At 48.9% G+C, this 25422-nt stretch overlaps 1 protein-coding gene across 5 annotated transcripts in view; it reads left to right on the top strand.

Moving 5' to 3' along the window:
- Positions 1–25422, top strand: part of RALGAPA1 (Ral GTPase activating protein catalytic subunit alpha 1) — a 371616-nt gene that overhangs the window by 111784 nt on the left and 234410 nt on the right. For all 5 annotated transcript variants that reach the window (XM_075330777.1, XM_075330774.1, XM_075330775.1 and 2 more), the window contains exons 12-16: positions 8349–8471; positions 9316–9464; positions 17313–17442; positions 18623–18860; positions 25036–25197. In XM_075330777.1, coding sequence (XP_075186892.1) covers positions 8349–8471; positions 9316–9464; positions 17313–17442; positions 18623–18860; positions 25036–25197 — 802 coding nt within the window. The remainder of the gene's footprint in view (positions 1–8348; positions 8472–9315; positions 9465–17312; positions 17443–18622; positions 18861–25035; positions 25198–25422) is intronic.

Here is a 25422-nt window from a genome sequence, read left to right as displayed (position 1 = left end):
TATGAGGCCACGGGCGCGTCTTTTGCCCCGGCCTTTGCAGCCGTGTGGGCACTCCAAGCTATCTCAGCTTGTCTGGCTGAGATTAATGCTGTCACACGTAATTCTGCTCTGCAAGTTGCGTCTTTGACTTCTCAAGCGTCAGCTTTTTCTTCCTACGCCATGAACGCAGTCCTAGACTCTGCTAGCCGTACAGCTGTGGCATCCGCTAACTCTGTGGCAGTCCGCAGGGCCATGTGGCTGCGCGAATGGAAGGCAGACTCTGCCTCCAAGAGGTTCTTAACCGGTTTGCCGTTTTCTGGCGACCGCTTGTTTGGCGAACGATTGGATGAGATTATTAAGGAATCCAAGGGAAAGGACTCCTCCTTACCCCAATCCAAACCTAAGAGACCTCAGCAACGAAAAATACAATCGAGGTTTCGGTCCTTTCGTCCCTCCGCCAAGCCCCAATCCTCTTCGTCCAGCAGGCCGGAGAAAGGCCAGAGGAACTCCTATGCGTGGCGGTCCAAGTCACGCCCCCAAAAGGCCGCAGGAGGCACTGCCTCCAAGGCGGCCTCCTCATGACTCGGCATCCCCTAGCCGCATCCTCGGTCGGTGGCAGGCTCTCCCGCTTTGGCGACGCTTGGTGGCCACATGTTCAAGACCGATGGGTGAGAGACATTCTGTCTCACGGTTACAGAATAGAGTTCAGCTCTCGTCCTGCGGCTCGTTTCTTCAGAACCTCTCCGCCCCTCGCTCAGGCCGACGCACTTTTTCAGGCAGTGGACGCTCTGAAGACAGAAGGAGTTGTGATCCCCGTTCCCCTTCAGGAACGTGGTCGCGGCTTTTACTCCAACTTGTTCGTGGTGCCAAAAAAGGACGGATCATTCCGTCCCGTTCTGGACCTCAAACTACTCAACAGACATGTGAGAACTAGACGGTTTCGGATGGAATCTCTCCGCTCGGTCATCGCCTCGATGTCACAAGGAGACTTCCTAGCATCGATCGACATCAAGGATGCTTATCTCCACGTGCCGATCGCACCCGAGCATCAACGCTTCTTGCGTTTCGCCATCGGGGACGAACACCTTCAGTTCGTGGCATTGCCTTTCGGCCTGGCGACAGCCCCACGGGTTTTCACCAAAGTCATGGCATCCGTTGTGGCGGTCCTACACTCTCAGGGCCACTCGGTGATTCCCTACTTAGACGATCTCCTAGTCAGGGCCCCTTCTCGGGTGGCGTGTCAACACAGCCTTACCGTCGCTCTGGCGACTCTCCAGCAGTTCGGGTGGATCATCAACTTCCCGAAATCCAAGTTGACACAGACCCAATCACTGACTTACCTCGGGATGGAGTTTCATACACTGTCAGCGTTAGTCAAGCTACCGCGGGACAAACGGCTTTCTCTGCAGGCAGGGGTGCAATCTCTTCTTCGGGGTCAGTCACACCCCTTAAGGCGCCTCATGCACTTCCTGGGGAAGATGGTGGCAGCAATGGAGGCAGTGCCGTTCGCGCAATTCCATCTGCGGCCACTCCACCGCAAATGGGACAGGAGGTCGGCTTCCCTCGACAGGAAAGTCTCTCTTTCCCTTGCAACCAAGACGTCTCTTCAGTGGTGGCTCCTTCCCAATTCTCTATCGCAGGGAAAATCCTTCCTACCCCCAATTTGGGCTGCGGTCACCACGGACGCGAGCCTGTCAGGGTGGGGAGCGGTTTTTCTCCACCACAGGGCTCAGGGAACCTGGACTCCGATAGTCTTCCCTTCAGATCAATGTTCTGGAGATAAGGGCAGTGTATCTAGCCTTATTGGCTTTCCATCGGTGGCTGGAGGGCAGGCAGATCCGTATCCAGTCGGACAACGCCACTGCCGTCGCATACATCAACCACCAAGGCGGCACTCGCAGTCGTCAAGCCTTCCAGGAAGTCCGGCAGATTCTGCAGTGGGTGGAAGCCACAGCCTCCACCATCTCCGCAGTTCACATCCTGGGCGTAGAAAACTGGGAAGCAGATTTTCTCAGTCGTCAGGGCATGGATGCGGGGGAATGGTCTCTACACCCAGAAGTGTTTCGAGAGATCTGTCGCCGCTGGGGAACGCCGGACGTCGATCTCATGGCGTCACGGCACAACAACAAAGTCCCGGCATTCATGGCTCGGTCTCTGGATCACAGAGCTCTGGCGGCGGATGCGTTAGTTCAGGATTGGTCGCAATTTCGACTGCCTTACGTGTTTCCTCCTCTGGCGATGCTGCCCAGAGTGTTACGCAAGATCAGATCCGACTGCCGTCGCGCCATTCTCGTCGCTCCAGATTGGCCGAGGCGGTCGTGGTACCCGGATCTGTGGCATCTCACGGTGGGACAACCGTGGGCGCTTCCAGACCGCACAGACTTGCTGTCACAAGGCCCGTTTTTCCATCTGAATTCTGTGGCCCTCAACCTGACTGTGTGGCCATTGAGTCCTGGCTCCTAGCGTCTTCAGGGTTATCTCAGGATGTCATTGCCACCATGAGACAGGCCAGGAAGCCAACGTCCGCCAAGATCTATTACAGGTCTTGGCAAATCTTCTTATCCTGGTGCTCTGATAACGGTTTTCCTCCATGGCCGTTTGCCTTACCCACTTTTCTTTCATTCCTTCAATCCGGAATGGACAAGGGTTTGTCACTCGGCTCTCTCAAGGGCCAAGTATCGGCGCTCTCCGTGTTTTTTCAAAAGCGCCTAGCCAGGCTTCCGCAGGTCCGCACGTTCCTGCAGGGAGTTTGCCACATAGTCCCACCTTACAAACGTCCGCTGGAACCCTGGGATCTTAACAGGGTGCTAACGGCTCTTCAGAAACCACCTTTCGAGCCGTTGCGGGATGTCTCTTTATCACGTCTTTCGCAGAAGGTGGCCTTTCTAGTGGCAGTTACATCACTCCGGAGAGTGTCTGAGCTTGCAGCGCTGTCATGCAAAGCCCCCTTCCTGGTGTTTCACCAGGATAAGGTGGTTCTGCGTCCGGTCCCGGATTTTCTCCCTAAGGAGGTATCTCCTTTTCATCTCAATCAAGATATCTCCTTGCCTTCATTTTGCCCTAATCCAATTCACCAATGTGAAAAGGATTTGCACTCTTTGGATCTAGTGAGAGCACTCCGGTTCTACGTGTCTCGCACGGCGCCCCTGCATCGTTCAGATGCGCTCTTTGTCCTTGTCGCTGGCCAGCGTAAGGGTTCGCAGGCTTCCAGGTCAACCTTGGCTCGGTGGATCAAGGAACCGATTCTCGAAGCCTACCGTTCTTTTGGGCTTCCGCTTCCTTCAGGGCTGAAAGCCCATTCTACCAGAGCCGTGGGTGCGTCCTGGGCATTGCGGCACCGGGCTACGGCTCAGCAGGTGTGTCAGGCAGCTACGTGGTCTAGTCTGCACACTTTCACGAAACACTATCAAGTGCATACCTATGCTTCGGCAGACGCCAGTTTAGGTAGGCGAGTCCTTCAGGCGGCGGTTGCCCACCTGTAAGAGGGGGCCGTTGCGGCTCTTTTTATTGAGGTATTCTTTTACCCACCCAGGGACTGCTTTTGGACGTCCCAATTGTCTGGGTCTCCCAATGGAGCGACAAAGAAGAAGGGAATTTTGTTTACTTACCATAAATTCCTTTTCTTCTAGCTCCTATTGGGAGACCCAGCACCCGCCCCTGTTCCCTTCAGGCTGGTTGTTCTTTTGTGTACACATGTTGTTCATGTTGAATTGTTCTTTTGGTTCATGGTTTGCAGTTCTCCGAACATCCTTCGGATTGCATTTACCCTAGACCAATTTATAAGTTTTCTCCTTCCTGCTTTTGCACCAAAACTGAGGAGCCCGTGATCCAAGGGAGGGTGTATAGGCAGAGGGGAGGGGTTACACTTTTTAAAGTGTAATACTTTGTGTGGCCTCCGGAGGCAGAAGCTATACACCCAATTGTCTAGGTCTCCCAATAGGAGCTAGAAGAAAAGGAATTTACGGTAAGTAAACAAAATTCCCTTCATTCTAACCTCTCGTGGTCCCCAAAAAAGGACGGGTCAGTTCGTCCCATCCTGGACCTCTAACACCTGAGCAAACATGTGCACGTAAGGAGATTCAGAATGGACTTCCTAGGGTCCATTATTACCTTTTATGGTCGAAGGAGAATTCCTTGCCTCCCTAGCTATCAGGGACACGTACCTGCACATACCCATCGCTCCAGCTCACTAAAAGTTCCTCCGCTTCGCGGTTCAAGACTTCTTTTTTTTTTCATTTGTGGCCCTACCCTCGGCTCTGCCACAGCACCAAGGGTCTTAACTTGGGCATATCCCTGGACACTCTTCGGGGCTTGATATTTTCCCCTCAAGACAAGGCGACCGCTCTACAACAAGCGGTACACTGCCCTCTACGTACTCCTCTCACTCCATACGATTCAGTATGAGAGTGCTAGGTAGGATAGCGGCGGCTATAGAGTCAGTGCTGCTCGCTTAGCCACACCACCGCCCACTGCAGCTTGCGCTTCTAGCTGCCTGGGACAAGAGCCCCTTTTCCTTGGACGAACTTTTCACCTGACACCTTCAGTCAGGTATGCGCTTTGCTGGTGGCTTCAGTCCTCTTCCATATCAAGAAGGAGTTTTTCTCACCCATGTGGACTGGCTACTCTTGACCACGGACGCCAGCCTCTTAGTTTGGGGAGCAGCGTACTGGCTCCACACTGCTTCGGGACGTTGGACACCCCAGGAGTCTTCCCTTCCCAGAAATCATCCTGAAAATCAGCGCGATCTTCTCGCGCTCAGGTCATTCCCCCCTTCTGCTAGCAGGTCGTTTGATTCGGGTCCAATTGGACAATGCAACAGCTGTGGCCTATGTCAATCGGCAGGGAGGTACCAGCAGCAAGACAGCTTATCTCGAGGTCCTCAGGATCCTCACCTGGGCCTAATCGACGGGGGTCCATGTTTTTCAGCGTTACACATACCGGGAGTATAGAGAACTGGGTGGCGGACCTTCTAAGTCGCCAAGGCCTGGCCGCCGGAGAGTGGTTTCTCCACCCAGAAGTGTTCCCACACATCTGCATTCACTGGAGTACACCAGACGTGGATCTAATGGCCGCAAGGTTGAACGCAAAGGTACCCGCGTTCTTAGCCAGGTCACGTGACCCACAGTCCATTGGCGCGGATGCTCTAGTCTCCTGAAGTCGTTTCCGTCTGCCTTACATGTTTTTCGCCTCTGCCGCCGCGAGTAATCAGGAAGATCAAGGCAGAAGGAGTCCCGGTGATACTGCTAGCACCGGACAAGCCCAGGTGCGCCTGGTATGCTGAATTAGTACAATTGCTCATGGCGCCTCGTAAGCATCCCAGACCTGCTGACCCAAGGGCCCATTTCCCATCAGAACTCCAGAGCCCTGAAGCTGACGGCCTGGCCATTGAGACCTGGACTTTAACAAGAACGAGATTCTCTCCTGCGGTCATCTCCACCATGTATAGTGCCCGAAAGCCGGCCTTCATCCCGTATTTACCACCGTACGTGGAAAACTTTCCTTTCCCAGTGCAGAGAATCTAATGTCCAACCTATGCCTCTGGCCATCCCCAGAATTCTTGATTTTTTTTTTTTTGCAGTCAGGTTGCAAAAGGGGTTGGCCCTCAGCTCCCTTAAGGGGCAGGTTTCATCTCTCTCAATATTCTATCAATACCGCCTAGCTTGCAATCCGCAAATCAAGACTTTCCTCAAGGGTGTTTCCCATCTAATTTCCCTGTATAAACAGTCGCTGGACCCATGGGACCTCAATCTCGTTTTGAACGGTATCCAGAGGTCTCCCTTTGAACCTTTTAAGGAATCTTCTCTTGCTCTTCTCTCCTGGAAGGTAACATTCTTAGTGGCGATTACGTCCATCAGACAAGTTTCGGAACTGGCAGCACTCTCTTGCCGCGAACCCTTTCTGATCTTTCATCAGGACAAGGTGGTTCTACGGCCTTTACTGGATTTTCTTCTGAAGGTTACTTCCCCGTTTCATATGAACGAGGTCATTGTTCTGCCTTCCTTTTGTCCACACCCAGTCCATAGGGTGGAAAGGGTTCTATATTCGCTAGACCTTGTGAAGGCTCTCAGATATTACGTACCCAGGACATCCCCTTTAGGAACACAGACTCCTTGTTCGTCATTCTTGAAAGGCCTAAGAAAGGAGAGGCAGCTTCATAGGCAACGCTGGCTCGCTGGATTCGCTCTGCGATCCAGGACGTCTACCGCTTGCAACTCAAGCCCATTCCTAGTGGGCTGCGGACTCATTCCACGCGAGCAGTTGGCGCCTCTTGGGCCATTAGGCATCAGGCTTCAGTGGAACAGAGGTGTAAGGCTGCGACCTGGTCTTGCCTACATACTGTTTCAAAGCATTACTGAGTCCATACCCAGGCTTCGGCTGAGGCGAACCTAGGTAAAAAAATTCTGCAAACGATAGTGGAGTACCTATCTCAGTAGGCGCTCCAGGCTGTCTGGGACTGGTTCCTAGTCCTTGGGTTGCTTTGTTTATTGTTTACCCACCCATGGACTGCTTTAGGACGTCCCATGGTCCTGTGTCCCCCAATGAGGCGTCAGAGAAAAACGGATTTTTGTGTGCTCACCGTAAAATCGTTTTCTCTTAGCCATCATTGGGGGACACAGCACCCTCCCTTTTGCCCTGTTGGGCCTTAGCTTTTTTCTGTCTCAGTATTTTTTTGTTATGAGTATTCACTCACGTTTTTTTGTTACTTGTTCTCCTACTGCTTGTGTACTAAAACTGAAGTAGCCTGGCTGGGCCAGGGGGTGTATACTGCAGGGGAGGAGCTAACCTCTTTGCATCTACTTGGTGTCCTCCTATGGATAAGCAGCATAACACCCATGGTCCTGTGTCCCCATGGTCCTGTGTCCCCCAATGATGGCTAAGAGAAAACGATTTTACGGTGAGTACACAAAAATCAGTTTTTTCTACTTTTAAACTTTGGACCTGTTTGCTGGACAATCCTACAAATTTATCTCTTTATCTGCTTGGAGTTGGCTTTCTCCTTCTGGTCCGTGCACGGTCAAAAATTACTGGTCTCCAATGAACCACAACAGGTGAGCAGGACTGTTCTGTGTATTTACGGCTGCAATCATACAGCCAGGCTTTGATTGATGCTGCCCATGGTTTTTCAGCATGAGTCGCCTGACAGGTTTCCCTTTACTGTAGCGGGAACCTGTTAAGTGCAAAATGCACCCAGAACCACAAGCATTTCTGGGTGCATATTACTAATCCCTGCCTAACCGTCCCTGTATACACTAGCATACATAAAAAGATCTTTAGAAAAAGTATTTCTAAAGATCCTTCAGGATATGCTAATGAGCACAGGGACTAGTTGCAAGGGCGTTACTTCCCTTGCCTAGTCGGCCCCCTTAGCATGTAAGCACACCCCTTTAGACGCTAACAAGCTAATGAATGCACAACGTCAGAGGCATGGTCGCTCTCACCTCTCTGCTGCCACCGCTGGTTTCCGGCTCAGTGCGCATGGATCACAAGTCCCACCACTTCTGATCATGAGCACTACACCAGTTTTAAGCTGGGACGTGTACATACGGCTTCATAGTGCGCATAACCAGTAGTCTAGGGACTTCTGATCAAGTGCATTCAGCTGAAAACCAGTGGTAGCAGAAAAGGTGAGAGCGACCATGCCTCTGACGCTGTGCATTCATTAGCATGTTAGCACACCCACAGGGGCGTGCTTGCATGTTAAGAGGGCCGACTAGCCAAGAGAAGTAATGCTCTTGCAACTAGTCCCTGCGCTCATTAGCATATCATAAAGGATCTTTAGACATACTTTTTCTAAGGATTCATTTATCTGTGCTAGTGTATACAGGGACAGTTAGGCAGGGATTAGCAATATACACCCAGAACTGCTCGTGGTTCTAGGAGCATATTGCACTTGACAGGTTCCATTTACGTTCTTGCACAAGGAAACTACAGACCTCACAATCCGATATCTGTATAGATCCTGCACTTGGAAAATCTGATTCCATCAACTTTTGACATGGTTACACCTTTATTTGCCATCCACGTGTTAGGTGAGATCCTGATGTAACCATTGGGCTTCATTTTCATCAGATCCATGGATATTAAATTGAGAGGTAGGGCTCCTGTTCCTCCATCTTTTTTCTAAGCTCTTCCTCATTGCAGGGGGTGCTAAAAGCATCAATGAGGGTGCTCAGGACTTCATTCAGACCTGTATCGCTTAGCTTATGGGTGATAAATGTCTGTTGGTTGCCGCTGACAAACGTCTATCAATAAACTAGGGGCCATCATACCAGGGTTTGACACACGCGGGTGATGACGTTCCAGGTTGTCATACTTCACGGGAAACATCATGCTTGCTGTTCAGTCAGGGGCTTTGTTCCTCTCTATAGGATACATTGACAGTTCCTCCAGGCCACGTCCGCACGTCAAGTTGGTCCAAGTGTCACCAGCAGCTCTCAGAAGCTGATCTCATGGACAGGAATGTAAAGGCTGGGGCTCAGGCCGTCTATCAGGTATTTGCCATATATATTATTATTATTTATTATTATAGCGCCATCAATTTCATGGCGCTTTACATGTGAAAGGGGTATACATAATAGGGACAAGTAGAATAATCATAAATAATACAAGGCACAGACAGGTACAGGAGGAGAGAGGTCCCTGCCTGCGAGGGCTCACAGTCTACAAGGGATAGGTGAGGATACAGTAGGTGATGGTAGAGCTGGTTGTGCGGCGCTGTGTCAGACTGAGGGTTGCGGCAGGTTGTAGGCTTGTCGGATGAGGTGGGTCTTCAGGTTCCTTTTGAAGCTTGTCAAGGTAGGCGAGAGTCTGATATGTTGAGGCAGAGCATTCCAGAGTATGGGGGAGGCACGGGAGAAATCTTGGATGCGATGGTGGGAAGAGGAGATGAGAGGGGAGTAGAGAAGGAGATCTTGTGAGGATCGAAGGTTATGTGCAGGTAGGTACCGGGAGACTAGGCCAGAGATGTAGGGAGGAGACAGGTTGTGGATGGCTTTGTAGGTCATGGTTAGGGTTTTGAACTGTAGTTGTTGGGCAATAGCAAGCCAGTGAAGGGATTGGCAGAGAGGAGAGGTCGGGGAGTAGCGGGGGGGACAGGTGGATTAGCCGGGCAGCATAGTTTAGAATAGATGGTAGGGGTGCGAGACTGTTAGAAGGGAGGCCACAGAGCAGGGGTTGCAATAAGCCAGGCGGGAGATAATAAGGGCATGTACTAGGGTTTTTTCAGCTTCTTGGGAAAGGAATGTACGGATCTGGATATATGACACCTGATTTCTTTCATTCTTGATTGAAACAATTCTCCATTCTTATCGGATGTTCCTTCTGTCTCATCAATAGGTTTTTATTGTAAATGCTGCAAATATCATTTTGCTTGAGCCGGCAAATGACAACAAGACCATGTTAAATGAACATACGGACATGTGTAAGAGAGTCCTGAACATCTATCGTTACATGGTGGTGCAAGTCTCCATGGATAAAAAGACCTGGTAATAAGGGCACATGGATATGAATGCTGCTGGGAACATATGTGGAGATTTGGTATATTTACACACAGTGCATATTGGAATAGAGCTTTAAAGGGGATTTGTCAACGGGTTTTTGCTATGTAATCTGAGAGAAGCATGATATGAGGGCAGAGATCCTGATTTCTGTAATGTATCACTTAGTTTACTGGGTGTAGCTTTAGCGTTTTCTCTATCGCTTCTTTGGGGGGACACAGAACCATGGGTATATGCTACTACCACTGGGAGGCGGCAAAAGTTACAGGGTGTATCCGGAACGTTTAAAAAATAATAAAAAATGTGGCTCAGCACGAACAGGCACCGAACAGTCCTCTCTATTCACTCTCCAGGTTTGCAAGAGTATTCTGGGAAAAATGGTAGCCGCCTTTGAAGCAGTTTTATTTGCACAATTTCACAAAAGACCCCTCCAATTATTTCTCCCGTCACAGTGGGACAAATCGACCTTCGCTCTGGATCTACTGATTCATCTTCCTTCTCAAGTCAAGCAGTTTTTCCAGATCTCACTGTTCAAGGTCATTAGAAGACCTGTGAAATGTCTTTCTATCAACATTCTGGAACTCTTGAGCCACCAACCTAGCTCTTCTTCATTGGCATGATCGCTTGTCAGGGTGCCCTCTCCTTATCCAATCCGACAACGCTACGGCTGTAGCATACATCAACCATCAGGGAGGTACTTGAAGTCCGACTGTTCTGTCAGAGGTCTCTCGGATCTCCCAGCGGAGGAACATGTCCCGCCGATTTCAGTGGTTTACATCCTGGGGTGGAGAGCTAAGCAGCTGATTTTCTAAGCTGCAAGGGTCTTTCTGAATGAGACCGGTCACTGCACCCCGCAGTCTACAACTAGATTTGCCAACTATGGTGAACTCACGACATGGACCTGATGCTGTCTAGAATGAACAACAAGGTCCCACTATGTACAGAGCTTGCAACCCTCTCGCAGTCTGCAATGGCAATCTTGTGGTCCCAGTTCAGCCTTCCATATCTTTTCCCTCCTCTTTCTCTAATGACCAGGATAATTAAAAAAAGATCAAAGTGGAAAGGGTCCCAGTCATCCTGGTGGCGATGACAGGTCCAGAAGATCCTGGTACACAGAACTAATCAACCTCCTCGCAGACGTTCTTGGAATTTCCCCGGTCGTACAGACCTACTATCACAGGGACCCCTCTTCTACCAGAATTCTCGATATTTCAATTTAACGACATTGCTGTTGAAGCCGCAGTTCTGAGAGCCTAAGGTTTTTCCTACCAGGTAATACAAGCTATGATAATGTTAAGGAAGCCCTTCTCCTCCCTAATTTATCACCATACTTGGTAGGCTTTTTTTCGCTGGTGTGAAACAAACTATTTCTTCATCGTTCCTTATGGGAGACCCAAACCATGGGTGTATAGCTTCTGCCTCCAGAGGACACACAAAGTACTACACTCAAACGTGTAGCTCCTCCCTCCGGGCTATATACACCCCCTGGATGACAATCTAACCAGTTCAATGCTTTGTGTTTCAGGAGGTCACACACACACATGCATTCTCTGATGCAGGGCGAGGAGGATTCGTTTACTGTGGGCTCAGACGCTACCTCTATGTACCCCATTGACTTGTCTGAGGGTGATGCGGATGTTAGTGACTTGATTGCGTCCATTAACTCCGTACTGAACATCAACCCACCAGAGTCAGAGGAACAAGCCTCTCTGGTAGAGATACACCAGTTTACCTCACCTAAGAGAGCTAGGAGTATGTTTTTTAACCACTCCAGTTTTCAGGCCACTGTTACCAAGCCCAGGGCCTGTCCTGACAAACGTTTTCCCAAGCGTAGTTCTGATGACCGTTTTCCTTTTCCACCAGAGGTGGTTAAGGAATGGGCCCAGTCTCCAAAGGTAGACCCTCCGGTTTCCAGAATCTCAGCCCGCACAGTCGTAGCTGTGGCTGATGGCACTTCTCTTAAGGATCCCACTGACCGCCAGGTTGACCTTCTGGCCAAGTCTGTATATGAGGCGGCAGGAGCCTCGTTCTCCCCGTCTTTTGCGGCAGTGTGGGCTCTTAAGGCAGTCTCTGCCTCTCTGGCGGAGATACATTCCCTCACCAGGGACTCTATTCCTGAGATGGATGCCTTAACTTCTCAAGCTTCGGCTTTTTCATCCTACGCCATGTCTGCCATCCTGGAGGCTTCTCACCGCACGGCGGTGGCCTCCGCTAACTCCCTCGCGATCCGCAGGATCTTGTGGCTTCGAGAGTGGAAAGCAGACGCTTCCTCTAAGAAGTACCTTGCGAGTCTCCCTTTTACTGGGTCCCGGCTGTTTGGTGAACAACTGGATGAAATAATTAAGGAAGCTACTGGCGGGAAGAGTACTTCCTTGCCACAAACTAAAACCAGAAAACCTGTCCAGGGCAGGAACCAATCGAGGTTTCGTTCCTTTTGTTCCTCTAACTGGTCATCCTCTAAGCCCTCGACCTCGTCCACTACCGCAGCCAAGGATCGTAAACCCAACTGGCGCGCGAAGCCGCGTCCTCAAAAGACCGGAGGAGCCGCTGCCACTAAGGCAGCCTCCTCTTGACTATCTGGCTGCGCCAGCAACGTCCGTGGTCGGTGGCAGGCTCTCCCACTTTGGCGACGTGTGGTTTCAACACGTCTCCGATCAGTGGGTGCGAGATATCATCTCCCACGGCTACAGGATAGAATTTTCTTCCAGCCCGCCAAACAGATTTTTTCTGTCCACCCCCCCCTGCTCCAAAGCCGCCGCCTTCTCCCAGGCCGTGGCATCCCTGCAGGCCAACGGTGTAATTGTTCCGGTTCCCGCCCGGGAACGGTTCAGCGGTTTCTACTCAAACCTCTTTCTAGTCCCCAAGAAGGACGGTTCCTTCCGGCCCATCCTGGATCTCAAGCTTCTCAACAAGCATGTTCAGGTGCGGCATTTTCGCATGGAGTCTCTGCGGTCAGTCATTGCCTCAATGACCCAAGGGGATTTCCTGGCATCCATCGACATCAGAGATGCCTATCTGCATGTGCCAATTGCAGTTTCACACCAGCGTTGGCTACGTTTTGCAATCGGAGAGGAACATTTCCAATTCGTGGCTCTCCCCTTCGGGTTAGCCACGGCCCCTCGGGTATTCACCAAGGTCATGGCAGCAGTGGTTGCGGTTCTGCACCTCCAGGGGTTGGCAGTGATTCCTTACCTGGACGACCTTCTAGTCAAAGCCTCATCCAGTGCAGACTGCCAGCGGAGTGTCTCACTCACCCTCGCCACGCTCGTTCAGTTCGGGTGGCTTGTCAACCTGCCCAAGTCCACTCTGACCCCGACCCAGGTGCTTCTTTACCTAGGGATGCAATTCGAGACTCTGCCGGCACTTGTCAAGTTGCCCTTAGTCAAACAGCAGTCCCTTCGTCTGGCGGTGCGCTCTCTGCTGAGGCACCGCCGTCATTCCATCAGACACCTCATGCAGGTGCTAGGTCAGATGGTGGCGTCAATGGAAGCGGTTCCCTTTGCCCAGTTCCATCTGCGTCCCCTGCAGCTGGACATTCTCCGCTGTTGGGACAAGCGGATCTCTTCCTTGCACAGGCTGGTGGCTCTGTCGTCACAGACCAGGAGCTCCCTTCAGTGGTGGCTTCGGCCCCTCTCTCTGTCACAGGGACGCTCCTTCCTGACTCCGTCCTGGGTGATCCTCACCACGGATGCCAGCCTCTCCGGTTGGGGAGCAGTATTTCTCCATCACCGAGCACAGGGCACTTGGACTCCGTCCGAATCAGCCCTCTCGATCAATGTGCTGGAGATCAGAGCTGTGTTTCTAGCTCTCCTAGCCTTTCACCACCTGTTGGCGGGCAGGCACATTCGAGTTCAGTCGGACAACGCGACAGCGGTTGCCTACATCAATCACCAGGCGGGACTCACAGCCGTCTGGCGATGTTGGAGGTTCAACGAATCCTCCAGTGGACGGAGGACTCAAAGTCCACCATATCTGCAGTCCACATCCCAGGCGTGGAAAACTGGGAGGCCGATTATCTCAGCCGTCAAACCGTGGACAGCGGCGAGTGGGCCCTGCATCCGTCAGTGTTCAGATCAATCTGCCGCAAGTGGGGCACTCCGGAAGTGGATCTAATGGCTTCCCGGCACAACAACAAGGTTCCGGTTTACGTGACTCGCTCCCACGCTCCTCAAGCCTTCGCAGCGGACGCACTGGTTCAAGATTGGTCTCAGTTCCGTCTGGCCTATGTGTTTCCCCCTCTAGCTCTCTTGCCCAGGGTTCTGCGCAAGATCGGAATGGAGGGCCGTCGAGTCATAATCATTGCTCCGGACTGGCCCAGGCGAGCTAGGTACCCAGACCTGCTCCGTCTGTCCGTAGGGGTGCCGTGGCACCTCCCGGACCGCCCAGACCTTCTCTCTCAAGGACGGCTTCAGTCATTCCCTCTGAGGTCTTCTCCACTATGACTCAGGCTCGGAAGTCTTCCTCGGCCAAGATTTACCACAGAACTTGGAGGATTTTCCTGTCCTGGTGTCGCTCTTCCGACCATGCTCCTTGGCCGTTCTCCTTGCCGACCATCCTGTCTTTTCTACAGTCCGGTCTACAGCTAGGACTGTCCCTCAATTCCCTCAAGGGACAGGTGTCGGCTCTGTCGGTATTGTTCCAGCGGCGTATCGCCCGACTGGCTCAGGTGCGCACCTTCATGCAGGGCGCATCTCACATCATTCCTCCTTACCGGCGGCCGTTGGATCCCTGGGACCTTAATCTGGTCCTCACGGCCTTACAGAAACCCCCCTTTGAGCCTCTCAGGGAGGTTCCTTTGTTTAGACTTTCACAGAAAGTTGTTTTTCTAGTAGCCATAACTTCTCTCAGGAGAGTTTCTGATTTGGCTGCGCTCTCTTCGGAATCCCCCTTTTTGGTGTTTCACCAAGACAAGGTGGTTCTTCGTCCGACTCCGGACTTTCTCCCTAAGGTGGTGTCTCCTTTCCACCTTAACCAGGACATTTCATTGCCTTCTCTTTGTCCGGCCCCTGTGCATCGCTTTGAGAAGGCGTTGCATTCCTTAGATTTGGTGCGGGCGCTCCGAATCTATGTGTCACGCACCGCCGTTTTTAGGCGGTGCACCTCGCTTTTTGTGCTAACCACTGGTCAGCGCAAGGGTCTCGCTGCTTCTAAACCGACCCTAGCTCGTTGGATCAGGTCGGCTATCACCGATGCCTACCAGTGTTCTCAGGTGCCTCCTCCGCCAGGGATTAAGGCGCACTCAACCAGAGCTGTCGGTGCCTCCTGGGCTTTCAGGCACCAGGCTACGGCTCAGCAAGTTTGTCAGGCTGCCACGTGGTCCAGTCTGCACACTTTTTCGAAGCACTACCAAGTGCATGCTCATGCTTCGGCAGATGCGAGCTTGGGCAGATGCATTCTTCAGGCGGCTGTCGCCCATTTGTGAAGTTAGGTTTTGCCTACTTCTCAGTTTGGTTTATTTCCCACCCATGGACAGCTTTGGAACGTCCCATGGTTTGGGTCTCCCATAAGGAACGATGAAGAAAAAGAGAATTTTGTTTACTTACCGTAAATTCTTTTTCTTATAGTTCAGACATGGGAGACCCAGCACCCTCCCTGTTGCCTGTTGGCAGTTTTTTGTTCCGTGTGTTTCACCGGCTGTTGTTAGTAGACAGAGTTCCGGTCTTTCCGAGTTTTACTCTATCTCTACTTATGGGTGGATGTCCTCCTTCAGCTTTTGCACTGAACTGGTTAGATTGTCATCCAGGGGGTGTATATAGCCCGGAGGGAGGAGCTACACGTTTGAGTGTAGTACTTTGTGTGTCCTCCGGAGGCAGAAGCTATACACCCATGGTTTGGGTCTCCCATGTCGGAACTATAAGAAAAAGAATTTACGGTAAGTAAACAAAATTCTCTTTATTGCATATATAGTTTTTTGGGGTTTTTTCCCCTCCTGGTGCTCCTAGCCTTTTTGTAGTAAGGCCTGGACTCTGGGTTGTCCATATACTCGCTTAAAGGCCAGGTCTCCACTCTTTCCATCCTTTTTCAAAAGAACCTAGCTTCCCGCCCCAGATGTACATTCATGTTAGGTGTGGCCCATTCTGTGCCTCCCTTTCACCCTCCGGCTGGAGAGTTCTTAGGACCTTAATTTAGTGTTGGGTACTCTTCAGCGCACTTCTCTCGAGCCTGTTCTTTGTCCTTGCTTTCATGGAAGGCTGCATTGTTGCTATCGCCTCCATCCGTTGAGTGTCAGAGCTGACGGCTCTATCCTGCCATTCCCCTTTTCTGGTTCTTTACCAGGATAACGTGGTTTTACACACAGTTCCTTCTTCCCTCCTTCCAAAGGTATTTTCTCCATTCCTCTTGAATGAAGACCTTGTTCTTCCATCATTCTCTCCTTCTCATCCCTCGGAGCGGTCCCTTAACATATTGACCTGTCAGGGCAGTGTGCATCCAAAATGGAATCCTTTAGCCTATCAGATTCCTTATTCATACTGCTTGAGGGATATCACAAAGGGTTGGCCGTCTCCAAGGCCACCATTGCCCGTTGGATTCGATCTGCCATCCTGGAAGTCTATCAAACAAAGGAGAGCACTCCCCCGCCCGTGGTTACAGCTCACTCTGCGCAGTGATGACCTCCTGGGATGTTGGGCATAAGGCCTCTGCCTTACAACTCTGTAAGACAGCTACCTGGTCCTCTCAGCATACTTTTTCCAAATTCTTCAGAGTGCACTACTATGCTTTGGCTGATGCCCGCTTAGGAAGAAAAGTTTTGTGAGCGGCAGAAGTCCAGAGTCTGATCTGAGAGTTTATACTGCCTTCTTTCTTCCAGTTTGGTTTTCCCACCCTTGGGGACTGTCCCATGGTTATTTGTGTCTCCCATTGAAGCAACTGAAAAAAGAGGATTTTGGGTACTCACCGTAAATTCTTTTTCTTGGAATCTTCATTGGAGGACACCGCCCCACCCTGATTATATTTCACTTTTTATACCTTTTTAATGTTTTACTTCTCTTACTGCTTTCTCACTAACTAGCATTGTGCCAGTTGGTGGGTGTACTTTACTGAGGAGGAGTTAACTTTTTGCCTAGTGTCAGCCTCCTTGTGGCAGTAGCATACACCCATGGTTCTCAGTATCCACCAATGAAGGTTCCCCAAAAGAGATTTTTTTCGGTTAGTACCCAAAATCTTCTTTTCTCTGCTGCAGATCTAGCAGACCTGGCAATGCTGAGCCCAGTATAACCCCGCCCACATCACTGATTGACAGTTTTCTGTGTACACCGACAGGAAGCTGCTAATCAGTGGTGAGGCATGGTTGTACTAGGAGGAGTGATAATGTCCTGCTAATAATAAAATACTGATTTTATTGAATCAGCAAAACACTGCCCAGTCAGTTACCCTTCCCTGGAATCAGGGTCTCCGCTCCTATATCATACTGCTTTTGGATTATATTTCAAAAACCTGGTGACGGATTCCCTTTTAGAAGTTTTCACAAGAGAGCATTATATCAGATGGACCGTACTTGCTGTAGAACGAGGGTGCTGCTCCAGTCTATCTCACAGTGCCACTCCCAGCACAACGGGAGCAAGCCTCGACCTTACCATTTTGTTGGTAGGATTAATGAAGTCCTAATAGTTCAACCCCCAAGAATTTTGCTCTTTCTTCATAGGAGAACCCCTTTAATATAAAATGTGGGTTAAACCATACCCAGACTATCACCAGTGATTATATGGGTTACGGAATTGTGGCCAAAAGTGCTGGTTCTTCAAAAGAGCATCAAGAACAGTCTTGAGAATCACAAACTAGGGCAGGTTGAATGTTCAGTGCATGTATTCAGGTCTCTTATCATTGTCCCGTGTCCAGGATGCAGCTGCTGCTGGTTATGCTCAGGGTGACCGAGTCTGTGCTGAAGATCCCACCACAGGTCCTACAGCAATATCAAGGCAGGAAGAATCAGATTTTGGCTGGACGGTTGGCAGGACCTTTGTTTCAGGTAACTAGTGGTGGGATACAATGTTAAATGTTTTTTTTGGGAACTTTAACATTCAACCTAAACTTTTGAATCATCAGTATCAGATCGATAGGGGCCTGACTCCTGACACCACCACTGATGAGCTGATTAGTGGTTCACTTTTTTTGGGGTAGAGCATACTTGTTTCACTGGTGTCTCGGCAGAGACGCCGACTTACTCACCACCCTGGCCGGGTGGCGTCCTCCCCTGGCCATCCACGTGTCCTGCTGTCTTCTTCACCTCCCGGGCCCTGTACATGCTGCACAGGGTTCCCAGGAGTGTACCTAAGACGCCTAGGTACATACCAGCCCTCCTCTTAAAGGCCAATGTGCAATTTCCAGAAAATACCTCTCAGCTATAGGCTTAGAGGCAATGTGTTTTTTTAAGGCACTCTCCCATTAGGGGAGGTTCCTGCGCAATGCTTCTAGTTAGTCAGTCAGTCTCCAGTCTGCTACCTAGCTAGTTGTGAAGTCCTGAGCTCCTGTCCTGTTATACTTGTGTCAGTCTCTAGTACGTGCCTTCCCATTCCTGTCTATCCCTGCCATATCCACCATTTGTGACCGTCCCCACTTGTCCATCCAGCCTCAGTCACCCCATTCCTGAGTCCGTCATCTTTATTTATCTGATCGATGGTGGTACCAGGAGTAGCACCCCAATTATCAGATGGCTGATATTGATAACTTAATCTAAGGATAAGTAAGCCATATTAAAGTTCTTGAAAACCCATTTAAAGATGACTTAAGAAGTCCAAGTAGTTACCAGACCTAAGGAATACTGAGTGTCAGGCTCCAATTGTTGGACACAATTGGTTCTTCACTGTTCTCCACTTTTGGAATGATGGACAGGCATAAAGAGGAGGTTTTGGCCTAATCTCAGGTATTAGTCCATCTCTGTTCCTATGCCATGGGACCTTCACGTGATAGTTTAGCTTTCCCTTACCAGATTCTGATATAAGGATATCATCAGCCATTGTTAGGCACAAACTCCAGACTACTGATGACCCAAGCTACCTTCTTTTTGACGTTACGTCTCTAAATATTCCTTTTTTCCCTTTTTCCTTAGTATACAAGAAGTCTCTTTTATAGTGAAGCTTATTTACGGTCTCATTTTGGTGTTTTGTAAGCATCCTTTATACTAATGCTGTGTATTTGTTACCTTTCAGACCTTGATCGTGGCCTGGATTAAGTCCAGCCTTCACGTTAGTGTTTCTCGAGAACTGTGGGACTATTTATTGGTCGTCATGTCATCCCTGACTTACTGGGAGGAGCAGGCCACAGAATGGGCCCACACCATGGAAACATTAACCAAAGTGCTGGCCAAGAACGTCTACCATCTGGACTTGAACGAGTTGCCGTTAGACAAGCTAAGCGAGCAAAAGCAGAAGAAGCACAAGGGCAAAGGTTAACATAAATATCCCCTCCCCAGAAGCTGTGAAGGCTTACTATACATTACTCATGTGCAAATAATACCCTTCTGTGTAGCCAAGTGGGAGGTTGATATGGATAGGATTGTCTATTTTTTTTTCGCTGGAAATCCAGTTGCTATCTCCAGGAATCCAATCAGTAAGGTAGTGATGGGACCATCCTGCCATAGAGCTCCAGTGATGGGACCCCTCGGCAATCCTCAAATATTACCTCTGTTTTAGGCTACATTCACACATCTGTGTGACATTTCTGAGTTGTTCCTTTCTTTTTCTCATACAGTACAGACCAAATGTTTGGACACACTTTCTCATTCAAAGAGTTTTCTTTATTTTCATGACTCTGAAAATTGTAGATTCACATTGAAGGCATCAAAACTATGAATTAACACATGTGGAATAAAATACTTAAAAAATTGTGAAACAACTAAAAATATGTCTTATATTCTAGGTTCTTCAAAGTAGCCACCTTTTGCTTTGATTACTGCTTTGCACACTCTTGGCAATCTCTTGATGAGCTTCAAGTGGTAGTCACCGGAAATGGTTTTCCAACAGTCTTGGAGGAGTTCCCAGAGATGCTTAGCACTTGTTGGCCCTTTTGCTTTCACTCTGCGGTCCAGCTCACCCCAAACCATCTCGATTGGGTTCAGGTCGGGTGGCTGTGGAGGCCAGGTCATCTGGCGTAGCACCCCATCACTCTCCTTCTTAGTCAAATAGCCCTTACACAGCCTGGAGGTGTGTTTGGGGTCATTGTCCTGTTGAAAAACAAATGATGGTCCAACTAAACGCAAACCGGATGGAATAGCACGCTGCTGCAAGATGCTGTGGTAGCCATGCTGGTTTCTGTATGCCTTCAATTTTACATAAATCACCAACAGTGTCACCAGCAAAGCACCCCTACACCATCACACCTCCTCCTCCATGCTTCACGGTGGGAACCAGGCATGTAGAGTTCATCCATTCACCTTTTCTACAAAGACACGGTGGTTGGATCCAAAGATCTCAAATTTGGACTCATCAGACCAAAGCACAGATTTCCACTGGTCTAATGTCCATTCCTTGTGTTCTTTAGCCCAAACAAGTCTCTTCTGCTTGTTGTCTGTCCTTAGCAGTGGTTTCCTAGCAGCTATTTTACCATGAAGACTTGCTGCACAAAGTCTCCTCTTAACAGTTGTTCTAGAGATGAGAAAGGTGTGTCCAAACTTTTGGTCGGTACTGTACGACGGACAGGTGTCGGATTCGTGAGACTCGGAGCAGATCCTACTTTCAGACTCGACCCTTAAAAGGGTTGTCCAGTACTTTTAGATTGACGGTCGATTTTTAGGATAGGTCATCAATGTCAGATCGGCGCGGGGTCCGGCACCTCTACTATGAGCTGTTGCCGCACCCGACAGCTGGAAATGCTCCGTTCCAGATTTGGTCCATCTTCTGATAGTTGCTGGGTACTGCACATCCGCCTCCTAATCAGATCAATGCAAGGCGGATGTGCAGTAGCCGGCCACTATCAGAAGATGGAGCCGCACTGGAACTTAGCATTGCCTTGTGCTGCCGCTGGGACCGGAAACTGCTGTTCATCAGGGGTGTCAGGTGTCACACCCCGGCCGATCAGACATTGATGACCCATCCTAAGGGTCAACCGTCAAGGTTCAACTAGTGGACAACCTCTTTAAAGTTTACGGGGATCCGTGTGAAACAAATGACACAAAGAAGAAAGACTTTGTACTTCAGAGCTCCATCCGAGGTTCATCCGGTTTTTACTTCTCCTTTGATAAAAATCAGTAGAAGAATAAAATTTGGACAATCCACTTCAGTTTTTATACACCAGGGCTGAAAGAAAATGGATGCAACATAGAGAAAAAAAAAATGCCCATCTAACAGATGTCAACATTGACTTGGACGTGTGAATGTAGCTTTAGGCTAAGTGCACATGTCCGCTAAAATGTATCAGTCGAAATCCGCTGCTATGGTAAACAACGGAATCCGTTTAGCAGATTTCGTTGTGTCCCATAGACTTGCATTAGTGGCGGATTGCGACTGATGACCCTGTGTTGCGTCCGCTGCGTCGCGGTCCGTCGTTTTTTGACTGACCGCCGGGCGGGGAGCAACACAGAATGTAACGTTTTTCAGGCCGTTGAAAACAACGCACCATGCAGGAATCCGTCGCCATCCGTCACACTTGCAATGGATGTCTATGGTGCTGGATTCCGTCGTAATCCGTCTTACGACGGAATCCAGCGCTGGATTCTGTCATGCTCTACTGAGTATGCCCAGCATGTTTGGCACGCCCACTGGGCTGTCCCAAACACAAACGGATCATGACTGATCCGTCAAAAAACGGACGCACAACGGATGTAACGGACGCAACTGATACGTTTTTTCACAGGATTCCTGTGAAAGGAATCCTGTGAAAAACACATCCGTTGCGTCAGTTGACATCTAAAAAACAACTGATCCGTTGCTGACGGACCTGACTGATTGAAAACAACGGAAGTGTGAACTTAGCCTTACATAGATATTACAATGTATTTATGGTACATAAATGGGTTTGCTTTAAATCAGACCATGCATCTTGGGTTAGGCCAAGTGTACATTGCGGCCCGTATGTGAACCGTAATACCCGGTCTGGCGGTGGGTCTCCCAACCTGATCTTACATATGTGTCTATTTGGGATGGAAGATCTGCGGTCAGTCAGGGCATTCCCGTCTGTTTATGGGACGTAAAATGAACTCCTATTAACCCGACCTTAGGCTGCATTCCCATCTGTGCCACAACACACGATCTGGTTAATACCGCGCTGCTATGCAAGAAGAAAAACATCAATGGTTTAAGATCAAAAGTGATTTTTTTTTATTTTTTTTTTAATTCCACGCGTTTTGGAGGAGAACAGCTTCTTCTTCAGGAGTAATTCACAGATGTCCAAGTACATCATGTACATCTGTCATTTACACCTGAAGAAGGAGCTTTCCTGCTTCGAAACGCATGGAGTAAAAAATATCACTTTTGATCTTCCATGAACCTTTGAAGTTTTTTTTCCTGTATGGCAGCGCAGTATTAACCCTTGTATTTCCACAACTGATACTAATTATCCTTTATGGGGACTGCGGCAGACAGATACCCTATATTAATGCTTCTATAGTAGTTACGACCTTCACAACTAACTCAGGTGAGTTAAACTCGCCCAACTGCATTTTACCCCTATCCGGGTAAGACCCCCATCTGCGCCTTTTCACCTCCTACAATTTACAACATAGGATTTGTCTCACAGTACAGTCATGGCCAAAAGTTTTGAGAATGTCACCAAAATTATATTTTCCCATGATCTGTTGCCCTCTGGTTTTTTATTGTGTTTGTCTGATGTTTACATCACATACAGAAATATAATTGCAATCATATTATGAGACCAAAAGGTTCTATTGACAGTTAGAATGAGTTAATGCAGCAAGTCAATATTTGCAGTGTTGACCCTTCTTCAGGACCTCTGCAATTCTCCCTGGCATGCTCTCAATCAACTTCTGGACCAAATCCTGACTGATAGCTGTCCATTCTTGCATAAGCAATGCTTGCATTTTGCCAGAATTTGTTGGTTTTTGTTTGTCCACCCGTCTCTTGATGATTGCCCACAAGTTCTCAATGGGATTAAGATCTGGGGAGTTTCCAGGCCATGGACCCAAAATCTCTATGTTTTGTTCCATGAGCCATTTAGTGATCACCTTTGCTTTATGGCAAGGTGCTCCATCATGCTGGAAAAGGCATTGTTGGACGCCAAACTGCTCTTGGACAGTTGGGAGAAGTTGCTCTTGGAGGACATTCTGGTACCATTCTTTATTCATGGCTGTGTTTTTAGGCAAGACTGTGAGTGGTGCGATTCCCTTGGCTGAGAAGCAACCCCACACATGAATGGTTTCAGGATGCTTAACAGTTGGCATGAGACAAGACTGGTGGTAGCGCTCACCTCTTCTTCTCCTAATAAGCTGTTTTCCAGATGTCCCAAACAATCGAAAAGGGGATTCATCTGAGAAAATGACTTTCCCCCAGTCCTCAGCAGTCCACTCCCTGTACCTTTTGCAGAATATCAGTCGGTCCCTGATGTTTTTTCTGGAGAGAAGTGGCTTCTTTGCTGCCCTCCTTGAAACCAGGCCTTGCTCAAAGAGTCTCCACCTCACAGTGCGTGCAGAAGCACTCACACCAGCCTGCTGCCATTGCTGAGCTAGCTCGCCACTGCTGGTAGTCCCATCCCGCAGCTGAAACAGTTTTAAGATACGGTCCTGGCGTTTGCTGGTCCTTTTTGGGCGCCCTGGAGCCTTTTTGGCAACAATGGAAGCTTTCTCCTTGAAGTTCTTGATTATGCGATAGATTGATGACTGAGGTGCAATCTTTGTAGCTGCGATACTCTTCCCTGTTAGGCCATTTTTGTGCAGAGCAATGATGGCTGCACGTGTTTCTTTAGAGATAACCATGGTTAACTGAAGAGAAACAATGATACCAAGCACCAGCCTCCTTTTAAAGTGTCCAGTGGCGTCATTCTTTCTTAATCATGACTGACTGATCGCCAGCCCTGTCCTCAACACCCACACCTGTGTTAATGGAACAATCACTAAAACAATGTTAGCTGCTCCTTTTAAGGCAGGAATGCAATGATGTTGAAATGTGCTTTGGGGGTTAAAGTTCATTTTCTTAGCCAATATTGACTTTGCAAGTAATTGCTGTTAAGCTGATCACTCTTTATGACATTCTGGAGTATATGCAAATTGCCATTAGAAAAACGTAAGCAGTAGACTTTGTAAAAATTAATATTTGTAGCATTCTCAAAACTTTTGGCCATGACTGTATATGCCACTGGTACACAATGGAACATATTGACTTATTATAGATCCATTGAGCACAATGTTGTTCTTTCCGTAAAAGTTAACTATTTTGTAACCTTAAACTGATACGCCATAATTATTGGAAGCATACAATCATACAGTGGGGAAAAAAAGTTTTTAGTCAGCCACCAATTATGTAAGTTCTCCCACTTAAAAAGATGAGAGGCCTGTAATTGACTTCATAGGTGACCACAACTATGAGAGACAAAATGAGAAAACAAATCCAGAAAATCACAGTGTCTGATTTGGCAACACTTTTTTTTGTAAATGATGGTGGAAAATAAGTATTTAGTCACCTAAAAACATGCAAGAGTTCTGGCTCTCTTCTTTAAGAGGCTCCTCTGTCCTCCACTCATTACCTGTAGTAATAGCACCTGTTTGGACTTATCAGTATAAAAGATACCAATCCACAACCTCAAACAGTCACACTCCAAACTCCACTATGGTGAAGACCAAAGAGCTGTCGAAGGATACCAGAAACAAAATTGTAGCCCTGCAAAAGGCTGGGATGACTGAATCTGCAATAGGCAAGCAGCTTGGTGTGATGAAATCAACTGTGGGAGCAATAATAAGAAAATGGAAGACATAGAAGACCACTGATAATCTCTCTTGATCTGGGGCTCCACGCAAGATCTCACCCCATGGGGGTCTAAATTACCACAAAAACGGTGAGAAAAAAATCCCAGAACCACACGTGGGGACCTAGTGAATGACCTGCATAGAGCTGGGAGCACCGTAACAAAGGCTACCATCAGGAACAAACTACACCGCCAGTGACTCAGATCCTGCAGTGCCAGACGTGTTCCCCTGTTTAAGCCAGTACAGGTCTGGGCCCATCTGAAGTTTGCTAGAGAGCATTTGGATTATCCAGAAGAGTATTGGGAGAATGTCATGTGGTCTGATGAAACCAAAGTAGAACTGTTTGGTAGAAACACAACTCGTCGTGTTTGGAGGAGACAGAATGCAGGATTGCATCCAAAGAACACCATGCCTACTGTGAAGCATGGCGGTGGCAACATCACGCTTTGGGGTTGTTTCTCTGCAAAGGGACCAGGACAACTGATCCGTGTAAAATCAAACAATGTGATTTTCTGGATTTGTTTTCTCATTTTCTCTCTCATAATTGTGGTCTACCTATGATGTCAATTACAGGCCTCTATCATCTTTATAAGTGGGAGAACTTGCACAATTGGGGGCTGACTAATGACTTTTCTTCCCCACTGTACATGTCGTAGCTTGGCTAGTACTGTGCAGCGCGGTTATCTTTTTCTTGTGTTTTCCTATATGTAGGAGGCCATGAATTTCAGAAAGGTGCAGTGGACAAGTCGTTCTCACGAGGGTGGAGCAGAGAGCAGCCTGGCCAAGCAGCTCCAATGCGCCAGCGCAGTGCCACAACCACCGGGTCACCTGGCACCGAGAAAGCCAGAAGTATCGTGAGGCAGAAAACTATAGGTATGTGAATATTACATCGGTCATATCTCATTGCTCATATCAGCCCATGACCTCGGTGGTTCCCGGATTCACTGCGGGCGATAAACTGCCACGTTACAATGTGAGGAGTCCAGATAGAACTTCTATCACCAGAAGGTGTCGGCCACCATCACTCGGTCCAGACCCCATCCTCATTGTGTACAATCCACACCATGCACGGTGCTGAGCTGCCTTCATCCTCAGTCC

Source organism: Anomaloglossus baeobatrachus, chromosome 12 (genome assembly GCF_048569485.1).
Source record: "Anomaloglossus baeobatrachus isolate aAnoBae1 chromosome 12, aAnoBae1.hap1, whole genome shotgun sequence".
In the NCBI taxonomy this organism is placed as follows: Eukaryota; Metazoa; Chordata; class Amphibia; order Anura; family Aromobatidae; genus Anomaloglossus; species Anomaloglossus baeobatrachus.
The sequence above is the reverse complement of the archived record's forward strand: the minus strand, read 5'-3'. Positions and strand labels throughout refer to the sequence as shown.